The 21,932-nt window shown below is 38.6% G+C and overlaps 1 protein-coding gene across 4 annotated transcripts in view; it reads right to left on the bottom strand.

Moving 5' to 3' along the window:
* The window catches only part of LOC106959036 (voltage-dependent calcium channel subunit alpha-2/delta-2-like), a 210,323-nt gene that overhangs the window by 20,870 nt on the left and 167,521 nt on the right, over positions 1-21,932 (bottom strand). For all 4 annotated transcript variants that reach the window (XM_015051294.1, XM_015051295.1, XM_015051296.1 and 1 more), the window contains 4 exons: positions 15,029-15,160; positions 14,759-14,816; positions 3,030-3,080; positions 1,718-1,817 (listed from right to left, as the gene is read on the bottom strand). In XM_015051294.1, coding sequence (XP_014906780.1) covers positions 1,718-1,817; positions 3,030-3,080; positions 14,759-14,816; positions 15,029-15,160 — 341 coding nt within the window. The remainder of the gene's footprint in view (positions 1-1,717; positions 1,818-3,029; positions 3,081-14,758; positions 14,817-15,028; positions 15,161-21,932) is intronic.

Below are 21,932 nucleotides of genomic sequence, written 5' to 3'. Positions count from 1 at the left end.
GAAGGAAGGACAAAATTACAGAAGGCCAGAAGAAAAAAGAAAGGAAAGGCACAATAAGAAATGGTAGGAAGAAGGAAAAACCAGACTGCAAGGAATGAAAGGGGGAAGGAAGGAAGGAAAGAAAGAAGTAAGTTAGGAAGGAAGGAAAGAAAGAAGGATTCAATGATAAATGATGGAAGGAAGGAAATGGGGGTGCGAGGAATGAGGACATGAGGAAGGAAGGAAATAAATTAGAAAACGGAGAACAGAAATAACAGAACAAATGAAAGTAGGAGACAAGGAAGAAGATGGAAGAGTGTCAAACAGACAGGAAGAAAGGAAGGACACAAGGAAAAACAAAGGAGAAAAGAAGAAAGGGAGGAGAGAGATTAAGATGGAAGGAAAGAAATAAATGAGGATGCAAAGAAAGAAAAAATGACAGGGAAAGGACGAAAAAATGATAACTACATAAAAAAGGAAGAAAATACACAAATAGGGAATAAAGGGAACAAAGATGGAAGGAGGATAGCAGGAACAGAAGTTGGACAAAAATAAATGGAGTAAGGAAAGGAAAGAAGATAGAGTAAGATGAAAAAAATGAAGGAAGAAAGGACTGAAGAGAAAGAGTTCTGACACAAGGAAGGAAAATAGAAAGAGGTATTTAGTAAAGAAAGGAGGGGCACAAAGAAGGAGGGAATAACTCACAAAAGGAAGGAAAGAAGGAAGGACACAGTAGCAGTGGGTAGGATATGAAAAGTAGGAGAGAAAGCTGCAAAGAAGGAATGATGAAGGAAGAACAGAAGAAAGGAAAGAATGAAAGACAAGAACAGGAATGAAAAGCAATAAGACTTGATGAATGAGAAGAAAGGAAGGACAGAAATAAATCAGGAAAGACAGAAGCTGAAAGAAAGAAGATAAACATTTATTAACAGAAAATTAAGTATGGAAATACAAATATGTTCCATACTTATCCAAACCTGCCTGTTCAGGAGCCCAAATTTATAGAAAAAAACAATCATCGTTGTATCTAAATTGATGTCAGAAGTAACATCTTTAAAGTCCTGAAAAACGGAGATGCAGAAGTCGGTGTTTGGTGATAATTTGGGGGTAATTTCTCATGTCATTAATGCGTTTTGCGTTGTGCAAATAATTCACAGCAGGCTTGTGTAATCCCTCACTTCCTTCACAGTGGTGGAAATCAGATGCGTTCCCACCCAGATTAGCATGCTCATTTCTTGCTCTTGGAGATGGGATTTAGGGGCATACAGTGGCTAAAAGCAATGGATTATGGAGGATTACCGAAGAGAGTCGACAAACATACACGTCTGCTTGCTTGGTGTGGTGTGGTGAGGGAGTCTGTGTGTGTGTGTGTGTGTGTGTGTGTGTTTGCAATGCAGAAAGCAGGTTTTGTGTGTTATCTGCCCTGCAGAATAGAATAGCAATCATATTCCCACACATATTAGTTCTAGTAATAGAAAACCTGGTGATCAGCAGTGACAGAAAGACACAGATGGACACAATCCTATATGGACATAAATGTAGGAAGAGCAAATAGAGGAGAGACGTGGTTTCCACCGCAAATAAACAAGTGGGGACAGAATGAGCCCACTGTTGCGCCTAATGACTCCCAGCTTAATTAGAAACCGCCAAATAAAAACTGCAAATACTGGCAGTAATATCACTTGCAGTAGTGAGTCATTATAATAATGGGAATAATGACTTTATAGCTTCGACGTACCTTCGCCACATTGACATAGTCATCGTCTGATAGCGTGTCAAGCATCTCTATGACGGAGGTTTTCATGAGCTTCAGAGTGAGTCCGCTGACACTGCCGCTCCTGCAGAAAGCAAAGAGACGACGACGCTCAGAAACATGCAGAAATATTAAAATTAGTTTTCTTGCTTTACAGGTTATAAGTTGGAACTTTACTACCATTTGCATCTAATTCCCCCCTTGATCCAGTTTTTATTCTTTGATGAGTTGATGATGAGGATGCAAATAAAGGATAAGATGTAGAATAAGATCAACTAAAAAAGTAAAATAATCCCAATTAAACTGTAGTGAGTCGATAAAAAGAAGTGATGATAAGTAGTAGATTTGTCCATATAGCTATTATTTCTCTCATTATACATGCAATATATACATGTATATATTATATAATATACATGTATATACAGCTCTGGAAAAAAATAAGAGACCACTAAAAGTGATCAGTTTCTCTGATTTTACTCTTTATAAGTACATGTTTGAGTAAAATGAACATTGTTCTTTTATTCTATGAACAACTGACAGCATGTCTGAAACTCCAACTAAAAGTTTAGTTTTTATTTGCAGAAAATGAGAAATGGTCAAAATAACAAAAAAGATGCAGTGCTTTCAGACCTCAAATAATGCAAAGAAAACAAGTTCATATTCATTTAGAAACAACAATGCTGATGTTTTAACTCAAGAAGAGTTCAGAAATAAATATTTGGTGGAAAAGCCAGGAGGTTTTCAGTGGGGTTCAGTGCAGTGGGCTCTTAGTTTATCCACAACTGTATATATAAATCTACTGCTATAACTGAAATGGACAAATTACAAATATAAAATAAAGGTTAAATTACACAGAATATTTATGTGTGTTCTTTAAATTTTCAAAATATTATAATTTAGAAATCAATCTCTTTTATGTCAGTTTTTAAGGTTGATAATATAATTTAATGCTAAACAATTATCCATAAAGAAATAAATGTGAAAGAAAGAAATATGAATGTGTTTGAGTGAGAAAAAAATACTTTAATAACTACATTTCTCATAATAAATCACATTCAGCTTGCATATTTAAGTCCTCTGGTTCTTAACTTGTCCAATGTCACTTTTCTCTCCCACATCTTGAAGGTTTACCTGAACCAATAAATCAGGATGTAAGGCTTAAAGGTCAGAGGATAAGAAGCAATCATCGTCTTAAACTTTCGCCTCCCCTCACACCAACAGGTGGCACTGGTGTCCTTTGAAGGCGATAATCTCTGCTGGATCCAGGGACAAGGTGAGGGAAAAGTGAAATACTTACACATCTACAATGATGACCATGTCCTTTGGAGACGATGCACCTTGGATATACCTGCACAAAAGAGGCAAAGAAAGGACTTTAATTTGTTCCCATAATCTCTGAAAATTGCACTGAAGAAAGAGGCCAGCGTCACAATGAGCCCAGTCATAATAGTACGGAGCAGCCATAGCTGAGCCCACTTAAGCTACAGAATAGTGAAAAGGCTTATGTGCTTAGAAGAGTTAATAAGTTGTTATATACTTCAGTGTTGGCTACAGCCGCTGTTGGCTGACTTCAATGCAGATAGTCCTCTTCAGTGAATACCAGAGCCTGGTCTGAATAATTGTTGCATAAGCCGGAGTAATTACTAGTTGATGGTTTCAGCATGTAGCAACACATCTGGCACAATAGCCTGCAGTGAACTGTAAAAGCCTTCAAGTAAATGTGGAGATGGCCCTTGTAATGGGCCCAACAAACACATCTTTAACACCATATTATCAGCGTTATTATACTGTTAAAAGTGCAATCATCCCTTTAAACAAAGGCTGAATGTGTAAAATGTCTCAGATATTTAGACTGTATTACACTAAACAGCAATCTTAAAAGCTGCTTAATTATAGAGATTTGTTTTCTATTTTGGCATTAATGACAGAAGAAATTTCAGGGGAACTTTACACAAAGTCACATTTATTTAAGGGTAGGATAACTACACCTCCTTTTTTCTGATGCTAATTAAAAGACAGGGGGATTGTTAGAGTAACTTTTATATACGGTGCCTTGCAAAGCTGTTCATACTACATTAACTTTTTCACATAATTGTCCATAATTCATTACAATTCTACATACTTGTGGATTGGAAGGAAAATTAGACATGCTTTTAAACATTATTCACAGCTAAAAACCTAAAAAGCTCCCTTTTCTCTGATACAGTCAAATAAAATCAAGTGCAAACAATGGCCTTTGGGACTCAATTAAATCCATCATCTGAAAGTGGAAAGAGCTAAACGCAAATGGAAAGTTGTACAAAGACATGGCTGTCCAACCAAACTGACTGGTAAAGGAGAAAACCAATCAGAAAAGCATGATAACTCTAGGGGAGCTGCAGAGATCCCCTGCTCAGGTGGGAGAATGTGGATAGAGCAGGACTATTATTAGTTATGCTCTTCACAGAATGCTGCCTTTTCAACAGGGAGCCATAATAGGATAATGTTGATAACTTGAAAAAAATTTACTTAAGTACATTCCCTCACTGGATATAAACAACTTACATGGACGTTTATGGTTGCTTAGCAACGTATTATGAAGAAGTTCTTAATGGTGCGTTCACACCAAACACAATACGCGCATCAAAAACTCGTCCGACACTTCAAGTTCAACGCATGTGCACTTTGAATGCAGATGCTTGACATTTCGCTCCACACTTAGTGTTTCATGCGTCTGGTTTACATTCAAAGTCTATCTGGAGGCGCGTCAAAGGCGCCAGATGCATCAACATTGCTCTAGCCGCTGTTTTCCGTTGCTGGCCTATTTGTCGGACATGCTCGACGCATCAAACTCTTCAAATCGTGCCGCGACTTTGAATGTACCTGCCTCAGCTCCCGGATCAGGCTTTAAAAAAGCCTGACCTGCCGATTCTAATATTGGCCAATACCAAATGTTTTTGTCTGAAATGTTGCTGAATAAAGCAAGAAAGTTGCTGATTTTGTAACAGCGGGGTGACTATTGCTAACTGGAAACATGCAGGCATGAACTTTTGGTTGGTTCTGTCAGTCAAACTTCTCTCACGGGAAAGCAAAACAGGACAGTGGTTGATTTTTAGACTTTCATCGAGGGAGATAAGATCATTGGATAAGATCGACTTCACATCTAAGTATCGTCCAATCACCAATCTCCCAAAATAAAGGTAATCAGGGCCAATTTATTGGTGCACTCTCAGATTAAGTGATATTTCTCAAAGGGAATGCCAAAAGCCAACTCTCTCTCTCTCTCATTGAAAACTTGTTTTCTTTTTTTTATTATTCAAACATGCTTAGGACTTTCATAGACAACACCTGCAAGACCAAAGTCCCTTTGCACCGTTTAGTTGTAACTGGGAAACTAGTAAAACCTCACCTATCCACTCAGCTAAAAATTACTTGTCAAGGAACAGCCAAAGTGGAGCTGGCATGAAAGCCCACGTTGACCTGAGTAATTTCAGTAAAATAAGGCAGCCGACGTTCCGTTCCCTTCGCCGGCTCTTCAGCTGGGTGTCAAATACGTCATTGAGTCTGGCGGCGACCCTGCTGCTGCTTCAGATTGTTAAACGAAGCACCTTCCCAACGATGTGTGTAAGCTCACCGGACAGAGACGGTGATGAACTAGCCGGCGCATGTAACATCTGAACACTGTTGATAGAGGATGACATACAGAGGGAAATCAGAAATCCCTTCAGTCTCTTCCAGTGGCAATTAAATTCGCATTTGCCAGCGATACAAAGAGAGCTAAGATGGATGGACAGCCGGAGCTTTTCTGCAGCTCGGCGGCGGAGGGGAGGGTTGTCTCAGATGTGAGTCTTAGTTTGACATTCTGAGGAAGTGAGCAGGCGAGCAGTTAGCAGCCGTCTTAGGCAGAGCCAGAGCAATCATCAGGGGTCTCTTTCTGCTGATTATCGGCCGTTCTGCTGAGTGCGGAGGGAAGCCAGCTGCCCGCGGGCCAAAGAGGCTCTTTTCGCTCGCTCGGCCAGGCTGATACGGAGGTTTGAGCGACGGAGCCCCAGTAGGCGGCACTCTAAACTGCTGAGTGACCCCTGACCTGTGTTGACATCTCATTGCCTGGTCTGCTCAAACCACTTTGGTGAAAAGCTTAAGTGGAAATCTCAGGAGAAACAGGGGCTGCTTCATATGAGGTCAATAACTGAGCTCAGCTGGTAGCGAATATAGGCAAAATATATGTGTGTGTACATAAGAGGGAGATGGAGAGAGAGTGAGGAAGATGGAGGAGTGAGAATCCAATTATGTTCAATAATAAAGAATGCTACATCAAAGGTAGAACTTCCACAGCTTTCCACTTCTGTGTGGCGACAGAAATCAGGTCTGGAACCATGAGGCATATAGGCGTGCATGACTTTTATCAATTTAATTACTGAAATCTTAATTCAAGGCAGTGAGGGAGAGGGCGGAGGAAGGACCTGAGACTCCACGCGGCGGGGGCCGCTTTCTTTTTAGCAGACCGAATTTGTGAAAGCGATCATCGATGCGGGACGGAAAGCTCGGTCAGAATGAGGCACACGTCTCAACTCCCCGAGGCTCCCAAACAGAGTCACCTCGTCTGGAGATTAAAGGAGGGTCATTTGGTAACGGCTGATGCTCGCAGACCAACTGCGAGATTTCATTAACTTCCTTGGTCAGTCTACTTCTCATCGAGGAGAATGGTCGTTTAATGGGAATTCAACTTATTTTGGAGGGGGTTAAATGTTAATTATAAGGCAATGCGGGCTTTCATTACCATGTCATTACAGGTCATCTTCATCTCCACCATTGCAACAATCTCAGACTAAAGAACTATGCAGGCTGCACACCTAAAATATGCTGAGGAGATATTACTTTCAAGCAGATCATTTCTCTGCAGCTGTGAAAGAGGCAGCATTGATCAGTGGTAATAGGGTTTAAGAGAAATGTGTGAGCCGTGATGGAGTAAGAAGAGTAAGGCATGAGTCAAAGCTATATAGTGCTGCCATGGCTGATCTTCCACACAGATTGGCCTGGCATATCGGCAACGGCCCCGTTTTATTTTTTTCCTCGTCGCCTGAAGTGCGACTGAATTTTGTCTCTGCCTCTGAGCGGGACAACATCAAGATCAGAGGAAGTGGGATATAGAATCAAGGATTTTCAGTCTACGGACCCGATATCGCACTTCTGACGGATAAAAATCACAAACTGCGGCTGGTATCCGGGTATAATTCACCACGTTTTTGACTCGCGGATCCAGATGTGTCGTTTCTGCATGGATTCCAGTCTGTAATTACCTCTCGGCTCCTGCCCCCTGATGCCATTCTTTCCCTGTCATTACCCAGTCTCCTGCATGCCAAGGCCAGGTGACAAGCAGATGGGCCTGGCTGGTGCTGAACCGAGCCCGCTCGCCCATTCAGTCCCCAGCAGGCAGCGGACCCAGCCTTTCAGCTTTTTACCATCCACTAAAGGTTACAAAGAACAACTCATCACTGCCAGTGAGCCATCAAGAGCAGTATCCTGTTTCAGACATGGCCGCTGTATTTCACATAATGACGTGTCAGCTCCTGTTTGTTCTGATGCGCCAATTAGAGAAGATAAACAACTGCCATCTGAGACTTTATATCAGTGCCACGGTTCATTATAAAAAATCTTGGATCAAGATTTAGGTTGACATAACACGCTAATTACAAGTTGAGTCATGGTACACCTCCAGTGATTTTTTTTTTTTTAAGTAATCCTTACTGAAAACCACAAGTCACATCTCCAGTGAGCTAATTAATGAATCCAGCTTGCAATACATAAGTAGTTAACAGCATCATTCGGTTTTTGCAGTATTCCTGTCAATCTAGTGGATTAATTTAATCTTAGTAACATGTTTACCGAAAGGCAGATGCAGCAGACCATAGATGGAAAGAAGGATTTTTCATAAGCTCAATGAAATTATGGACAACCCTGACCATCCTTTTCATGAAACTGTTGGGAAAACAGAGTGTCTTCAGTCAGTGGCTTCTTCAAACTCACTGTAACACAGACTGCTACAAGAGCTCTTTCCTGCCAACAGCCACTACTGTCGACAATAACTCTTTGAAGACTTTGAATTAATGAGTTACAACAACATTTAATTTCCTTTTGGGATCAATAAAGTATTTTTGAATTTGACTTTTGCATCAAAATCTTTTACTTGCTTTCTAAAGACCATAACTGTGAATCTAGTAGCTAAAGGAGAAATGTTTTACTGAGATAAAGACAGATTTCCTGAAGCACCATCAGCTTACGTTAGGGTTAGGGCTGGACAATATGGCTGAAAAACGTATCACAATATCAGCGTTCCATATCGGTTGGTATTGATAACTATTGATTTACTTTTTTTTTTTTTTTCTATATCTGAAATCCAGCCAAACTGGTGATGTAACCTTTCCTCTTTTATCCACATTTTTCTCTTCACACCGTTGTTTATTTTTAGGAAGTTATGAGACAAAGTGGTGAAACCTTAAACTGCTGCTGCTCAAGTTACTCTATGTTGTTGCTAGGTAACCAAAGTTTGGGGGGAACTTGAAAGCTCTTGTTACCCAGCAGGTTGTTGCTAGGTAACCAAAGAGTGAGTTGATTCCACCAACCTTGATTAGCTCACAGTTGAGCAGCTAAAGCCTTTCCTCTGCCTACATTTCCCAGAATGCTGTGTGGTTCTGGTTCAGAGTTCAGGGAATATTCTTACTGAATGTTGAATATTCTATCAGATGTGTACTCTATTGATCTCGATCATGTGTCTATCGGAATCAGAATCAGTTTTATTGCCATTGCCAGTAAACAAGCTCACAGGTCAGGAAAATGTTTTGATGTATTGATGCAAAAATAAATACTGAAATGAAATATGGAAAAAAAAAAATGTGTATGCATGTGAGAAAAATATGCATCCACGTGAGTGAACGTTAGAGAGAAAAATCCCAGGTAACGGAGTCCGTGGTCCCCGTCTGCGAAGCCGCACAAGAACCCCTAACCCTTTTAGTCAAGAGATGCACTAAATCTGCCACAGATGCTAAAAACACAGGCAGTAAATCAGTGAGGCAGTAGATCTAATGTTTAGGAGCCCTTCACAGGTGAAACAGCTTGCTGACACTGTATTTAGACATAAAAACAAACAAGGCAGCGAGCACCAAGACATATATATCATGTTGTTTATTGTTATTGATTTATTGTTCAGCCCTACCCTACGTATAGTAAAGTCACAATCCAGATGCAACAGCATTAGATGGATTTTAAAACATGCTGAAATGCATTTATATTGTTTTAAAAATTCATGGCCAGATATTTAATGTTGGCTTGTGATGTCATCGAGAAGTATTGGATCCCCAACAGATTTCTGTCATTGCTGCTCCTTTTTCAATGCGGTGGAGAGATCAGCAATTTTATCTAGATGGAATAAACCCTGAGACTATTTTTCATATATCTGTTTTATTTTAAGATGTATGATGGAAAAATAAACACAGCAAGATATCAATAAAAGCCAAGGAATACCACACTTTCACAGAAATCAACAATAGGAAAGATTTTTGCATTATTTTCCAACTGCTTACATTACTTTGGCAATAATAGCAGAATTATGCAATTAAACAGGGAAATCCTTCATTAAAAATGTTGGGAAAAAAAGCCCAGCTCCTCACATATCTGCATCCTCAGCTTGTATAACCATAAAATACTAACAAACTCTAAAACATATCACGCATTTTGTAATATAAAAGGGTTCCCAACGTACCAGATCTGTTTGTGACAACATCTCTGATCTAGATAAGGCCTGGTACACACATGCAGCCAACGTGTGCTCTTTACACTGAAGGCAGAATAAGGTATCGCTCCGAGAGAGACGAGATTAAAGCGGCTACATTCACAGCCTCCCCCTCCCTCATGACTCCCCCCGAACCTCCACCAAATTAAATCTAAAAGAAATGCATTATACAAGCGATGAACACAACAACATATTCTGCGTTGCGGTGATTGCAGTTCGCTGCTTTTGTAACAGTCAGGTAAAAGAGTCTCATTGGAATTCATGAAATAGTTTTATCACAGCCCAGCGCTGTACAATCAATACATTAACTGCGCTGGGGGGGCCGACTCTCTCGCAGGAGATTGTGTTTATGCACCCTGACCCATTCTGCAAAGTGTTGAGCGTTACATTTAAACGGAGGGAATAATCTAAAGCATTTTTAGGAACATGCAACAGATGCATGGGATGGTTGGGCCATGTTTTATAGAGAAGCTTGCTGTTGATATGAATTGCGGTGGTTTTTACTGGTAATCATGGGTGTGCACACGGTGAGCATGCTTTGACATGAATGCATCGTTTACAAAAGATGTGAGGACAGTAAGCACCAAATAATGGGGAGACGCTATAGAGCGCAGTGAGAGAGCGAGTGTGTGAATTTGTGCTGTGCTGATGGGCTTATTATTTTATGGACTGCTGCTCTCTTAGTGCTCCTGTGGATGTGCAAGGCGAATTGAGATTGAATTAAGATAAAAATATAGGGGGACAGTTCCCAGAGAGCCTGCAGGAGACAGAGATGTTGTCTGCTGCTTATTTATTCAACTTTGTGTTGATTACTGGAAGCATTGCTGCCACCGTTCAAATTTCTGTATTTTCATGTGTCGAGGAATGTGCAAAATGTTCTCTCTTTCAACTTCTCCGCTTTTTGAGTATTTCTCATGCAACCCCATTCGCAGACAATTGCAGCCCTTGATGCACTTTAATCTTGTGGTAAAACTCTTACAGCCTTGTGTCACCTTCAGCAACAACAACAGTGATGTCCTCTGACTCAGCGTCCACCTGAAGTGGGGTGAAAAAGGGAATGAAAGGAGGAGGCAAGGCTCCGGGCTCGGGATATTGGGAATAGTGTTTTAGGGAGCCTCGGCTTCAGGGACTGACCAGCAGTCATAATATTTGTGACGAGGTCAGATTGACTTTTTGAAGAAATCAATATGTGATATAGCCTACATGCTGTTGTGAACCTGGGAGGTAATGGGATCTTTGCAACGCTTGGCTAACAGGACTCCATGCCTTTTCTCTTGTTATTCCTCTTTCTATTTTCCCTTTCTCTTTCCTCTGCCTCGCCTTACCCTCTGCTTTGCTTCCTTTGGTGAAAAGAACAGACATAACAATGAATAATGTTAATATTTAATGTCACTGTAATTGGTGGCAATTAAGTGCAATGACTGGATCATTAATTTTCTCGAGGGAGCTGCTGGAAGAGCGGAAGGGAGGGAAAAAAATCTGATTTTTCATTTTTTAAAGCCCACCTGGTCAGACAAGAAACTGTCGACTGGAACCAGTTAAAGCTTACGATCCAACAAACAGCAACAACTTCCTCCATGGCAACCAGACTACAACCAGACTGCAGCTTTGACAAACGGAGGATAGCTACAGGTCTGCATCAATCTAGACAGAAACATGTGATTAGATCTGCTGCAATCTGCTTGCAGCATCTATCTTGCTTATCGACCAATGAGATCTGACAGATGTGGAGGTTTTACACATCTGTCAGATCTCACACATATAAGAGAGGTACTGCTCTGTCCTGTTCATCATCAAAAGTTATAATAATACCTTTAATCAGAGCACCTAAATGTTTTATTTCACATGTTTTAAGCTTAAGCTTCCCAATTTTACTGTCTATTTCTGTGACAATGTTGCATCCAGGTCACTGATTTGCTTTTCTAGTTTTCAGACTGATATCCATCCAATTGTAATTAAGAAAAAAAAAAACTAAAATAAAACTGTCTGAATACTTTTTATTGTAAATGTGAACTGATTTATATCCTTTTTGTCCCAGGATTGAATAAATAAAGAAATAATCAATTCAATATTGAAGAACCAGGCCTATCAAAGTAAAATTAAAAATCAACTACTTCAAAATTTTAAGTCTTGTTTAATACAATAAGATCTTCATATTTTAAATGTGTAATTTTTGCTTGGAATTTCAGACATGTTATCAGTAGTTAATAAAACAAAAACAATCTTAATTTTACTCAAACATATAGCTATAAAGAGTAAAATCAAAAAATCTGCATGTAGTGAATCTAAAATAACCTCAACCAACCAAAACAGATGGATAAAAACAGCAACAATCTTTGCAACAAGTGGGAATGTAAAACTGATTTTATGCTTTATGCATGTGATCTGTTCACGTCTTATGCAGACATTGAAAGTGCTATTCATGTCACTGTCACTCTGAAGGATGCTGGCCTCCTCTGATATCACAGAGACACATTCGACGACCTCGCCTGACCCCAACCAAATGTTCCCGCGACTGTTCGACCTCCTCAGCGAATGTCAGTCAAGAAAGCAGCATGTTAGGCTATAATCACACAAGCCTGACCTGACACATCATGACCCCGCCTCCCGCGCGCCCCACTACTCCGCTCCGCTACGCTTTGGCACAGGTTGCTAAGCAACGGGCTACAGGAGCACCTCTGAGTCCAACATGAGGAAAAGCTCAACACAATGACAGTGACAAACATGGAGGGCCACGGAGGTGACAAGGTGTCCCTCTGCAGAGAACAAAAATCGCCTCTTCCTCCGTCTCTCCTCGTCACACAAGCCGCTTCCGCTCATCCTTCCCATCCATTGTTTCTTCCCGTCTCCGGTCACAACACTCACAGGAATTAAGCTCCGGTGTAGTTTGGGTTTTGAGCTGACAGATGAGAGACAGGATTAATGTTCGAACTTGTCCTTCAGCGCCGCAGTTTCTGTTTACAGCAGTTTGCATGTTCACGGCGAAGCCTCAAGTGACAGTGCAGCACGAAGGAGACTTTTGTCTGCTGTTAACTTAATTAAGTTGTCAGAGGGAAGCCTTGTTGGTTTCATGCTTGTAAAAACAGTGCTAAGTGATTTATTTATTTATTACTTAATTACAAGCACAGTCTGACATGGACTGATGCAATAAAAGAATCTGTTTGCATGAATTTGACTCTGATGTCTTACAAAATAAGAGATAATAAAGGTCGAACCATTTTACTTTACTTTTAATGAAATAATCTATAATTATGAAGATTAAAAAAAACCCTGAAGCACTGACCAATATATTTGATGTGTACTGATGACAAAATGTAATGTAAAATAAATAAAACATTGCTGGTTTCTTAACTGTGACTGAATGATGTTTTTTATGACTTTTTATCTTTGTGTTTTTATGATGTAAAGCACTTTGAATTGCCTTGTGCTAAATAGACGTCATTGATTAATTGATTGAATATACAGATGATCACTTAGTGTATGTTCTGAGTTTATGCTTCAAATGGCTTGAATGTGCTGTAAGAAAACAAACAGTTTTAGTAGAAAGTTGGACATCTATGACAATAAATAATAAATCAATTCAGTGTTTTCTATTTGCTCAAACCTTTAAAACTTAATGTTTTACATTTATCTACCACCAGTTTTCTTCCACTTTCAGTCTCTCTCAAAGCTCAGCTTAGTGTACAGATTGAATATTTGCTTAATAAAAACAATAATAACACAACTGAAAGTTTGTCCTGTGTGTTTGTTCAGTGCAAGCTCTCTGGCCTGACCTCAAACAGCCACTCAATTTAAACCGGCCGGAGACCGAGATGGAAAATGGGGTCAGGTCTAATCAACACCGCTGTCATGATTATGTCCACTCCACTCCAACCTGTAACCAGGCAACAGGCAGGGCTGCCACAAAACCGATGTGACAGCTGCAGGTAGATTGAAAGTGTAAAGGGTGGACAGAAACCCGTGGGTGGGTGTGTGAAGAGGGTAAAGTGGGTGAATGGCCTCATTTTTATTTACTTTTTTTCCCAGCCAGATTTTCCTTATGTCTGTCTGTCGTCACTTACATACAGGTCAGGAAAAGGCTTTTTTATATGCATAATAAACAACATTTCTGAACCCAAGATTACAAAACATACATATGAATGGATAAATAAAGCTAAAACATATATAATTATAAAATCTTCCTCTCCTCCTGTGTTTCAATTTGAATGTATTTGTTTTAATGCATATCTTCTTGTTTGTTTGGTTATTTTACTTTTGTTGCCGTTTCTCATTCTATTATCTGGTTGATTATTTTGTAGATCAATACCCCTTTTCGCTTTTTGTCAGTTTGTCATGTTATTGTATAACACTAATTGGTCAATTTTAAAAAAGTGCATGTTCATATGTGTTTTGCAGATTATAATGACTAAGTAATCTTATGGCCAGGTTCTGTCCAGAAGTCAAAATACAGTTCCTGTACATATTCAAGAATGTCAAATTAATTTAAGGATTTTTAATTTCATTATTTTCTGAGGTTTTGAAGATTTTACAACAAAAAGCACCAGTGATTTTTAAAATCATGAACTGGGTGCTCATGTTTTGATTTATTTGAGAATATTGGCTAATCCATGCTGGCTGAAAGAATTATACATGCAAGTTAATTTTACTTCTTGAAACGTATATTTTTATCGGAACCAGAAGATTTTTAGCTAAATTGCTATTTTAGGTAGTTTAATAACTTGAAACTGAAAAAAAAATAGTAAAAGTTGGCATTCACATGTGTTTGCTGTCTAAATAATTGGGCAGATTATAATGATTAAGTAATTTTATAACCTTTAAAATGACCAAATCTGGAGCTGCTGAATGATTGTGTTTCGTCTCCAGAAAGCTCAACACAATGATACAACAGTACTTTAGAGTTCACCATTCTCACCACTTTCATTGTTGTTTTAATGTTTGGACTAATTTCTCTAACCTGCAGGACAAATTCAACATTCCTCCAAAAAGTTCTCAGGGCATTTCAATTCATTTAAAGATGAAAACTTTACAAGTTATCTGGGAGTAACAACAGCATAAAAGCCATATTAAAGCCAAGCTTTAAAGGTCCTTCACATTTTATCAGAATTTGAATGAGCCAATTTCTTATGGAGAGCCAGAAAATCAGTTATTAAAAGCATGACATCCGTATAATTCTGTATCCCCACGTATAAAATCTCCAGTAGATCCTTCTTGTAACAATCTGGAAGGTAAAAGCTACTAAACATGGAGTTCATTCCTACCATGGCCTTCTGCGGACGTCGTAAAGGTCAATCTTGTTGGGCGCCCTCCAAGGAGTGGCTGCAGAGAGCAAGAAAATAAGTTCAAATAATCCTCTCACTGTCGGACATTTTCCACCAGATCAGATCAAAGTAATCATAATTTAATTCTCTCCATCAAGCCACTAGCACAGGAGGCTGATAAGACGTTCTGCAGCGGAGAACCAGATGGATTCATTTAGACTTTATCTTGCCATGAAGCAGAGGCCAGAGTGTCGACCCGATGGAGCCTACCTGGGTAGTACCGCGTCACGCCCGTGGCGCTGCCGAACACCTGCCAGCGCAGGGAGCTGTCCTCGCGCCGGTTTTCGATGAAGACTCGCTCCAGAGCCTGCGTCCAGTTGAGCTCATTCAGGATCACAGGCGCTACAGAAGAAAGAAGATTACAGATATACAATAAGCTCCAAAATAACAGAGTTTAGGCTTTAAAAAACACCTCAAAGTAATTTGAGATTTAAGTTGTTTACAGACTACAAGGCAAGCCTGGAACTATGAAGCATGTCTGCAAACAAAAATAAGAAAAAAAAAAAAAAAAAAAATATATATATATATATATATATTATATATATATATATTTTTTTATTTGGGAATAAAGCAGGCCGGTGAAAATAGCAAATATTAGACATGTTTTTTTCATTGACTTCGTTCAAGTGATTGAATTAAAACTTACAGGTACTTACATAATAAGGCTTTTAATATTTGAATCATTTTGTATTTTTATTACTATACTTTGTCTTACATTGTTATGTATTTTAATTGATTGGGTGTATCTTTTGTGTTGTGTCATTTAGGATGTTTTAATTAATTTGTTTTAATATGAAGCAGTTAGTAACATTTGTTTAAAATGTGCTATTATTATTATTATTATTATTATTATTATTATTATCAACTCATCACTTTGTTCTAAAAGAAAAAAATTGTAAATTAATAAAAATAAGTTGCATTAAAAAAGTTTGTTTCTGTATAATTGTAAACATGGAGAACAATTTATTTAATAAAAGTGGTGATAACACTTTTCATAAACTTTCTATTACATTTCTGTTGTGAAAAGTTATTTAAAATTTGACTGAAAACTTGACTTTTTTAATGTTATAACAGTATTAATCATTTGTTCAAACTATTACAAGCTCAGTTAGTTTTCTGATCTTAATAAATGTATTTTTACACCTTCCCATTTTTGCATTTTAGTTCTCTCCTTTTTTTAAATTTTGTGTTAAAATCTAGTTAAAAATCCCAAATAAAAAATACTAAAATATGCTACAAAGACACTGGTCAATAAAAACCAACAAAGCTCCAGGTTTATCTCTGTAAATAAGCCAAAGGTTGAGGTGAACAACCTTGTCTCTGCCAGCAGAAGTGGGTTGAGAGCATCAGCATGGATGCATGCAGGAACCTCAGGCCAGCAGCGCCGCCTGAGCGCCGCATTAGTCTAATCTGTGTGATCTCTGCGGCGCACGCAGAGGAGATCACCTTGAAGGAGGGTCATCCTGCACGTCGCTCACAGCAGGCGGAGGAATCTGCTGCAGGTCGGACAGCAAACTACTGCAACTTTTTCTGCAGGTCTGGTAAGAAATCTGTGGCTGTTTGTTTAAAGCAGTAAAGTTACTGCGTGTGCTCCTGCAATGGCAGCCATTTTATAGAGGGAACATAACATTTTTAACCTTTAAATATTATAATTATGAAACAGATAAATCATAATTGGACTTTCTGGTTTTGTTTAGTGTTTAAAAGCACTTTATATCAGCTGTGGTTGTTTTAAAGTGCTTTATAAATAAAGTTGGTATGGCATGGTGAAAAAATGACTTTTTCCATTTTCAACAAGAACACGACGGATGGCTGTGCACTGTAAAACATTTCAGCATTTAGCATTTAGTTGCGTCAAATAAATTGAGTGAGTTTTGGATTTTGAGCCTGAATGTGAGTTTGTGAAAGATGAACTTATAGTATAGTAAGTTGTGCTAACTTTTTATTATGAGTTGAGAAAACTAGAGTTTTTAGGTTAGTACTTAAAAAAACTGAAAGAAGAAAAAGACAGGAGTGGGAACTATTTCCCATAGTGCTTAGCGGCTTGTTTTTGCTTCCTGAGATGAAAGTGCGTTACATTGATCTGACTCCTGTTCACACAAAATGTTTCTAGCAGAATTCATTGGGATTTTTAATAAAATTCATCACCAGATCAGAAATCTTCTTTATTTAATATGAAACAAGAATTTTAATTATTCTAAAATAAAATAAGGATTTATCTTAGCTTGGTAATGTGAGTGAAAATAATAAAAAAATGTGGCTCTAACTAGTTGAGAGCAGTTATTTTCTTGCATATTGTGAAATAATAATTTGGTTTAAATTGCAGCATTAAGTTAAAACTCACAATTCAAGATTAAAGAACTTAAAAACAATGTTTAGAAAACTCGTCTCGTGTTGTTAAATCAACTTCATGAACTTTAATTTCTGAGTTAAAACCAAAACAATTTTCTCTTTTAACTTAAATTTCATTTTCAAGTTAAAGCCACCTTCAAATGTTTTACAATGTGCAGCTGCTTATTGCAAAACAGAAAAAGGATGGAGTGAGTCATTTTATTTCACAATGATTTAAAAATTTCTGTTTTCCATCAGTAGCAAATGGGACAAAACGAGAGGAAATGCTTTTCCAAACGGGTCCCAACGTGAAACATGTTGGGGGAAAACGAACTGCTGAGACGCTGATAAAGTTTTAGTGTTACAGACAATATCGTTGAATTATTATTCTGATTCCGTTACTGTGGTTCACTTAAATCCTTAGGAGTAAAACTACAGTTTTGTTCAACATTGTGGAGAATTACAGGCCGGCTTGGTTCAGCACATAGCGCTTTTAAATCTCTCCATAGGGTGCCTGTTTGCTATGTCTCCGAGGTGCTGCTCTCAGACAATATCACTTCTTCTCACTGGATAAATCAGCATAAAAATCTCAACCGTATGAGATTAAGCCTGAACTGGGGACTGGTTTAGTCTGGGATGGACTTTGGGTTAAGAGTTATAAAGTATCAAGCTACCTTCCATTTAAGTTTTAAAAAAAATAAGATTTTAGGCATCTGGAAACGCGTGTGCATGCAGAATAAAGCCTTCATCACCTGTTCAACAGTAAGTGGTGAATAACACAAGTACCGCATCAATATTCAACTCTCTGACTTCTACTTTGCACAGTCCTTATTTTCCTTCCACTTGTAGTCTCGGTTATTTTATTTTTTTTTTCTATTCTAATAAATCCCTTCAACGACACACGACATGGAAACACACAAACACATCCAGACACTGCAAATGCTTTCAGTCTGTGCTTAATCGCCAAGCCAAAGTCAGAAGACGGGAGTGCAATCAGAGGTTTAATAGCCACCTGATTAAAGAGGAAACAAGAAGAGGCGCTGAGCTGCGGAGAACTTCACTCGCTCCTCTGATTTAATTACTCAGCCAACCAAAGCTAGATAAGCCTCAGAACAGACAAGTCCAGCTTTTCTCAACCCTGCGTTTTAATTTTACACAAATAAACGATCATTATCCACTTTTCCCATGCTTCCAATTACTGCAGCGTTTCTGACGAGACTTTGGTCTGAAGGTAGCAAATGGGCAACGAGTATTTTCTCATTCTGCTTGTCCGCTGAAAGGTCACGTTGTAAAAATATAGTCAGGCACAAAATCACCCAATCGCTAATTTATTTGCTTATTTTTCCACCAGGAAGCCATGTTCAGACATGTAAAATTTACCAAATTGCAGCATCTAAAAAGAGCTTGGCATTATTACTGTCTATCAGAGTGCAAAAACAAACAACACAACAACAAACACACAGCCAAAACAGTATCTGGAGGACATGAGTGTGTGAAAGCCAAATTGCCGCCATCACCGAGGGGAGCTCCTAGATGTGTTTTTCTTCAAAATTTAAAGACAGGAGCACAAAGGAGGAGCGGAGGAGGTTAGAAACAGCTCTACAAGTGAGCAGAAACTTAAAGACCGATCTAGAGAGGGGGTAACGGATGACTGACGGAAAGAAACAAAAAAATCAACGTGAGTGAGTGGCTGCTCTACAGAAAGGAAAGGGGAAATTTCTAACCCATGTAATCAGAAGTCTAAAAATCAACCAACTGAACAAAATCTAATAAAACACCCCAAAAAATATTGATCAAATTCTAACATTTTCAAATATGTTTTGTAAAAGCTATTGACCGCAACACAATTGGTGATTTATGATGAAAACATATTTCCATAAGTTTTGCCTCTGTAGCTGTTTGATGATTCATGTCAAAAGGATTCATGCCAGTGATTCACTGCAAACTCCCAGAACGAGAAAGTGAAAGAGCTTCACCCCTCATAACTCAGTGTTTACATTCGCCAAGAGTCCAGATGGCGTGAAGAACCAAACGGTCGGAGCTACGGAGACACATTAGTGAAGCTTTTAGTGTCACCACATTTGCAGCATAAAATCTTCTGACTTGTGATGTCTGTGCTCTAAATATTTGTGAGGGAAATGATTGAACCAACATTTCCAGTTTGATCTAAACCTGAATAAATAACCACTAACAATAAACTATAACAGGGTGTCAAACTCATTATCGTTTTGGGCCAAATCAAGATCTCACAGGGCAGGTTCTGCCAGAATGTATTGATAAAACCTGTTCACAAATTTCTAAAAATATCAATGAATTATTAAAATTAAATAATATTATTGAACAACTTTTCAGTCCCTCTGGGATTTCATGATACTTTTTGTGATTTTTTGCAATAAAATCAAAGTGTTTTTGGTATTAATCTGGAAATATTTGAGATATTTGTGCTTATTTATGACAGTAACTGCAAGTTTTTATTACTCGCTGTAAAGATCATGGACTACAATCTGACATCAATTAAAGCTGATGCAGCTGCTTAGTACAAGTAATAAAGTTTTTGACAATTTTTGAGAAAAATCTGCAATAAACTCCCAATTATTAGCACAAAAAAACAGGGATTTGTTGATTTTGCATGAATTTCTACGTTACTTCTCAAGAACCTGGAGGAACTGATTGATATAATTTGGCAGTAAGCAGATAAAAAACTGCATTGATTAGATTGATAACATAATATTTAAGCAGAATTAGTGTTTAGACTCTAGAGGACCACATACAAAGCTGTAGCGGGCCAGATTTGGCCCACGGGCCTCAAGTTTGACACATGTGTACCATAACAATAAACTATATCCATCAATCAATCAGCTTCAACTGCTTATCCTTGCAGGGTTGAGGGAATAAATAATAATTTAACCCACTTTTATTATACTATAATAATGCTACAATTGTAGTAACCAGTCAGTAAAGAAATCATGAATTTCAAAAACAGTAAAAAACTCCAACTAAAACCCGACATACGATCTAAAAAAGTTTTATCTTTTAATTGGTCATAGGTTATTATATTCTGCATTAACTGATAAAATACGTTAAAGTTTTAAACCTTATCACAAGTCTTTTTTATAAAGATCCAAAATGGTTTCTTTTCAAGATTTTTGGTAATTTGTCCAAAAAAAATAAATCCTTTTTATGTAATTTAGATTTAGTTCTGACTTCCAGAAAACTGCAAAACAGCTGAAACGCCGAGTTGCTTTGACCTGTCATAACACTGACCATTTGAAACGTATTGAATATTTTAATCGTAAATAATTCATAATTAGTGACTATATGATGTTTTTAAGTTGATGCAAGGTGTTTTGAACTGCTTTGTTGCTTAAATGTGCTACACAAATATACTTGATTTAGCTTGATTTATTAGTGAGTGGCTTAAATTTAAACAAGGTCAACAAGCAGCCAAAGTGCAACGAAAAAAATACTCAGAAAACCAGTAGAAATGTTAACACATTATTTTAAAAGATTACACAAAAGCAAAGTAAAATCTAAAGAATGCAGGTTTAAAACTTTCCCACATTGCTACTTAACTAACCTAACACAGTTAGTATTGAACACTTCATTCAGTGCGACTGCCGGCTGATAAGAGCCAGAAGGAGGTCCGTGTGTGTTTATGCTGCTAGCCAAAACTAAAACAGTCACATTTGAGCTGCCTCCCGCAGCGTCGGGGAAAATCTGCCAAAACACACATCCGCACACGGGAACGCATATCTGCAGGTGATCTCTGCAGAGAAACTGGCACATCAGAGATAAGAGAACACAGCAAACTAATTCTCTTTGATTTATTCAGTAAGGATATGCTGCGACTTCTCTGGACAGTTGATAAAAAGACAAATTTCCCCTGGGTGGTGGAGGTGGTGGGAGGGCGCGCTCACCCAGTCAGACGGGGCCCAGGAGCGCCGGCGTGGCCTCATCTTTCACCTGAAATGCGCTTCCCTCTGATATCTTTAAAAGGTAATTCATCAGCGCGCCGCTCCCTTGACATTTAAAGGACCCTTGGCTTTGCACCTTTATGGAGCAAGACTGCACACCAAGTAGGGAAACAATTATGAGCGGGATTTATGGAGCATCGCTGCGTGAGATCATTCCTCAACTCTCACCGCCGCGGCCGCTCCCCTCCCCCGAACGCCGGCGTTCGTACATTCTTCACCGTGATGTACCTCAGATTAAGACTGAAGCGATCTGTCCCTTATGCCCTGTATTAATCCAACTCTATAAAAATAAGTACACGGCCTTATTATGCACACAGAGCAGAAATAGCACTGCAGTAAAGCTACAAGTGGTGGCTCATGGGAAATCCGCGATGGTGTTTGAAGCCAAACCTATTAGCTGAGGCACTTTGAAGATTTGTAATCATTTACACTGAGGTGCTTACACATTGTGAGAAATTAAGTTTTAGGAACATTCTGATACAATCATTGAAAACTTTACATGAAAAGAGGGAAAACAGACCCTTTAATAATTTAATAAATTGGAACAGAGTCACCTGAAGGTGGCGGTAAAGAGTACGTTAATAGGGATTGTAACTAGTTGCATTTACTTGAGTAATTAAAAAAAAGAAGAAGAAAAAGAATCTAAATAGTAGCTTTACTACTCCATACTTTTGACTTATGCTTGAGTAATATTATTCTTATTTGAGTAAAATTTCTGGATACTCTATCCACTGTGAGCAGGGCCGATCCAAACCTTTTCGAGGCCCTGAGCAGATGTCCATATGGAGCCCCCCCCCCACCCCCCCCCC

Source organism: Poecilia latipinna, unplaced genomic scaffold (genome assembly GCF_001443285.1).
Source record: "Poecilia latipinna isolate Pla-1442-1.1 unplaced genomic scaffold, P_latipinna-1.0 Scaffold1039, whole genome shotgun sequence".
Lineage (NCBI taxonomy): Eukaryota > Metazoa > Chordata > Actinopteri > Cyprinodontiformes > Poeciliidae > Poecilia > Poecilia latipinna.
Note: the sequence above shows the minus strand (reverse complement) of the source record. Positions and strands in the feature narration are given on the sequence as shown.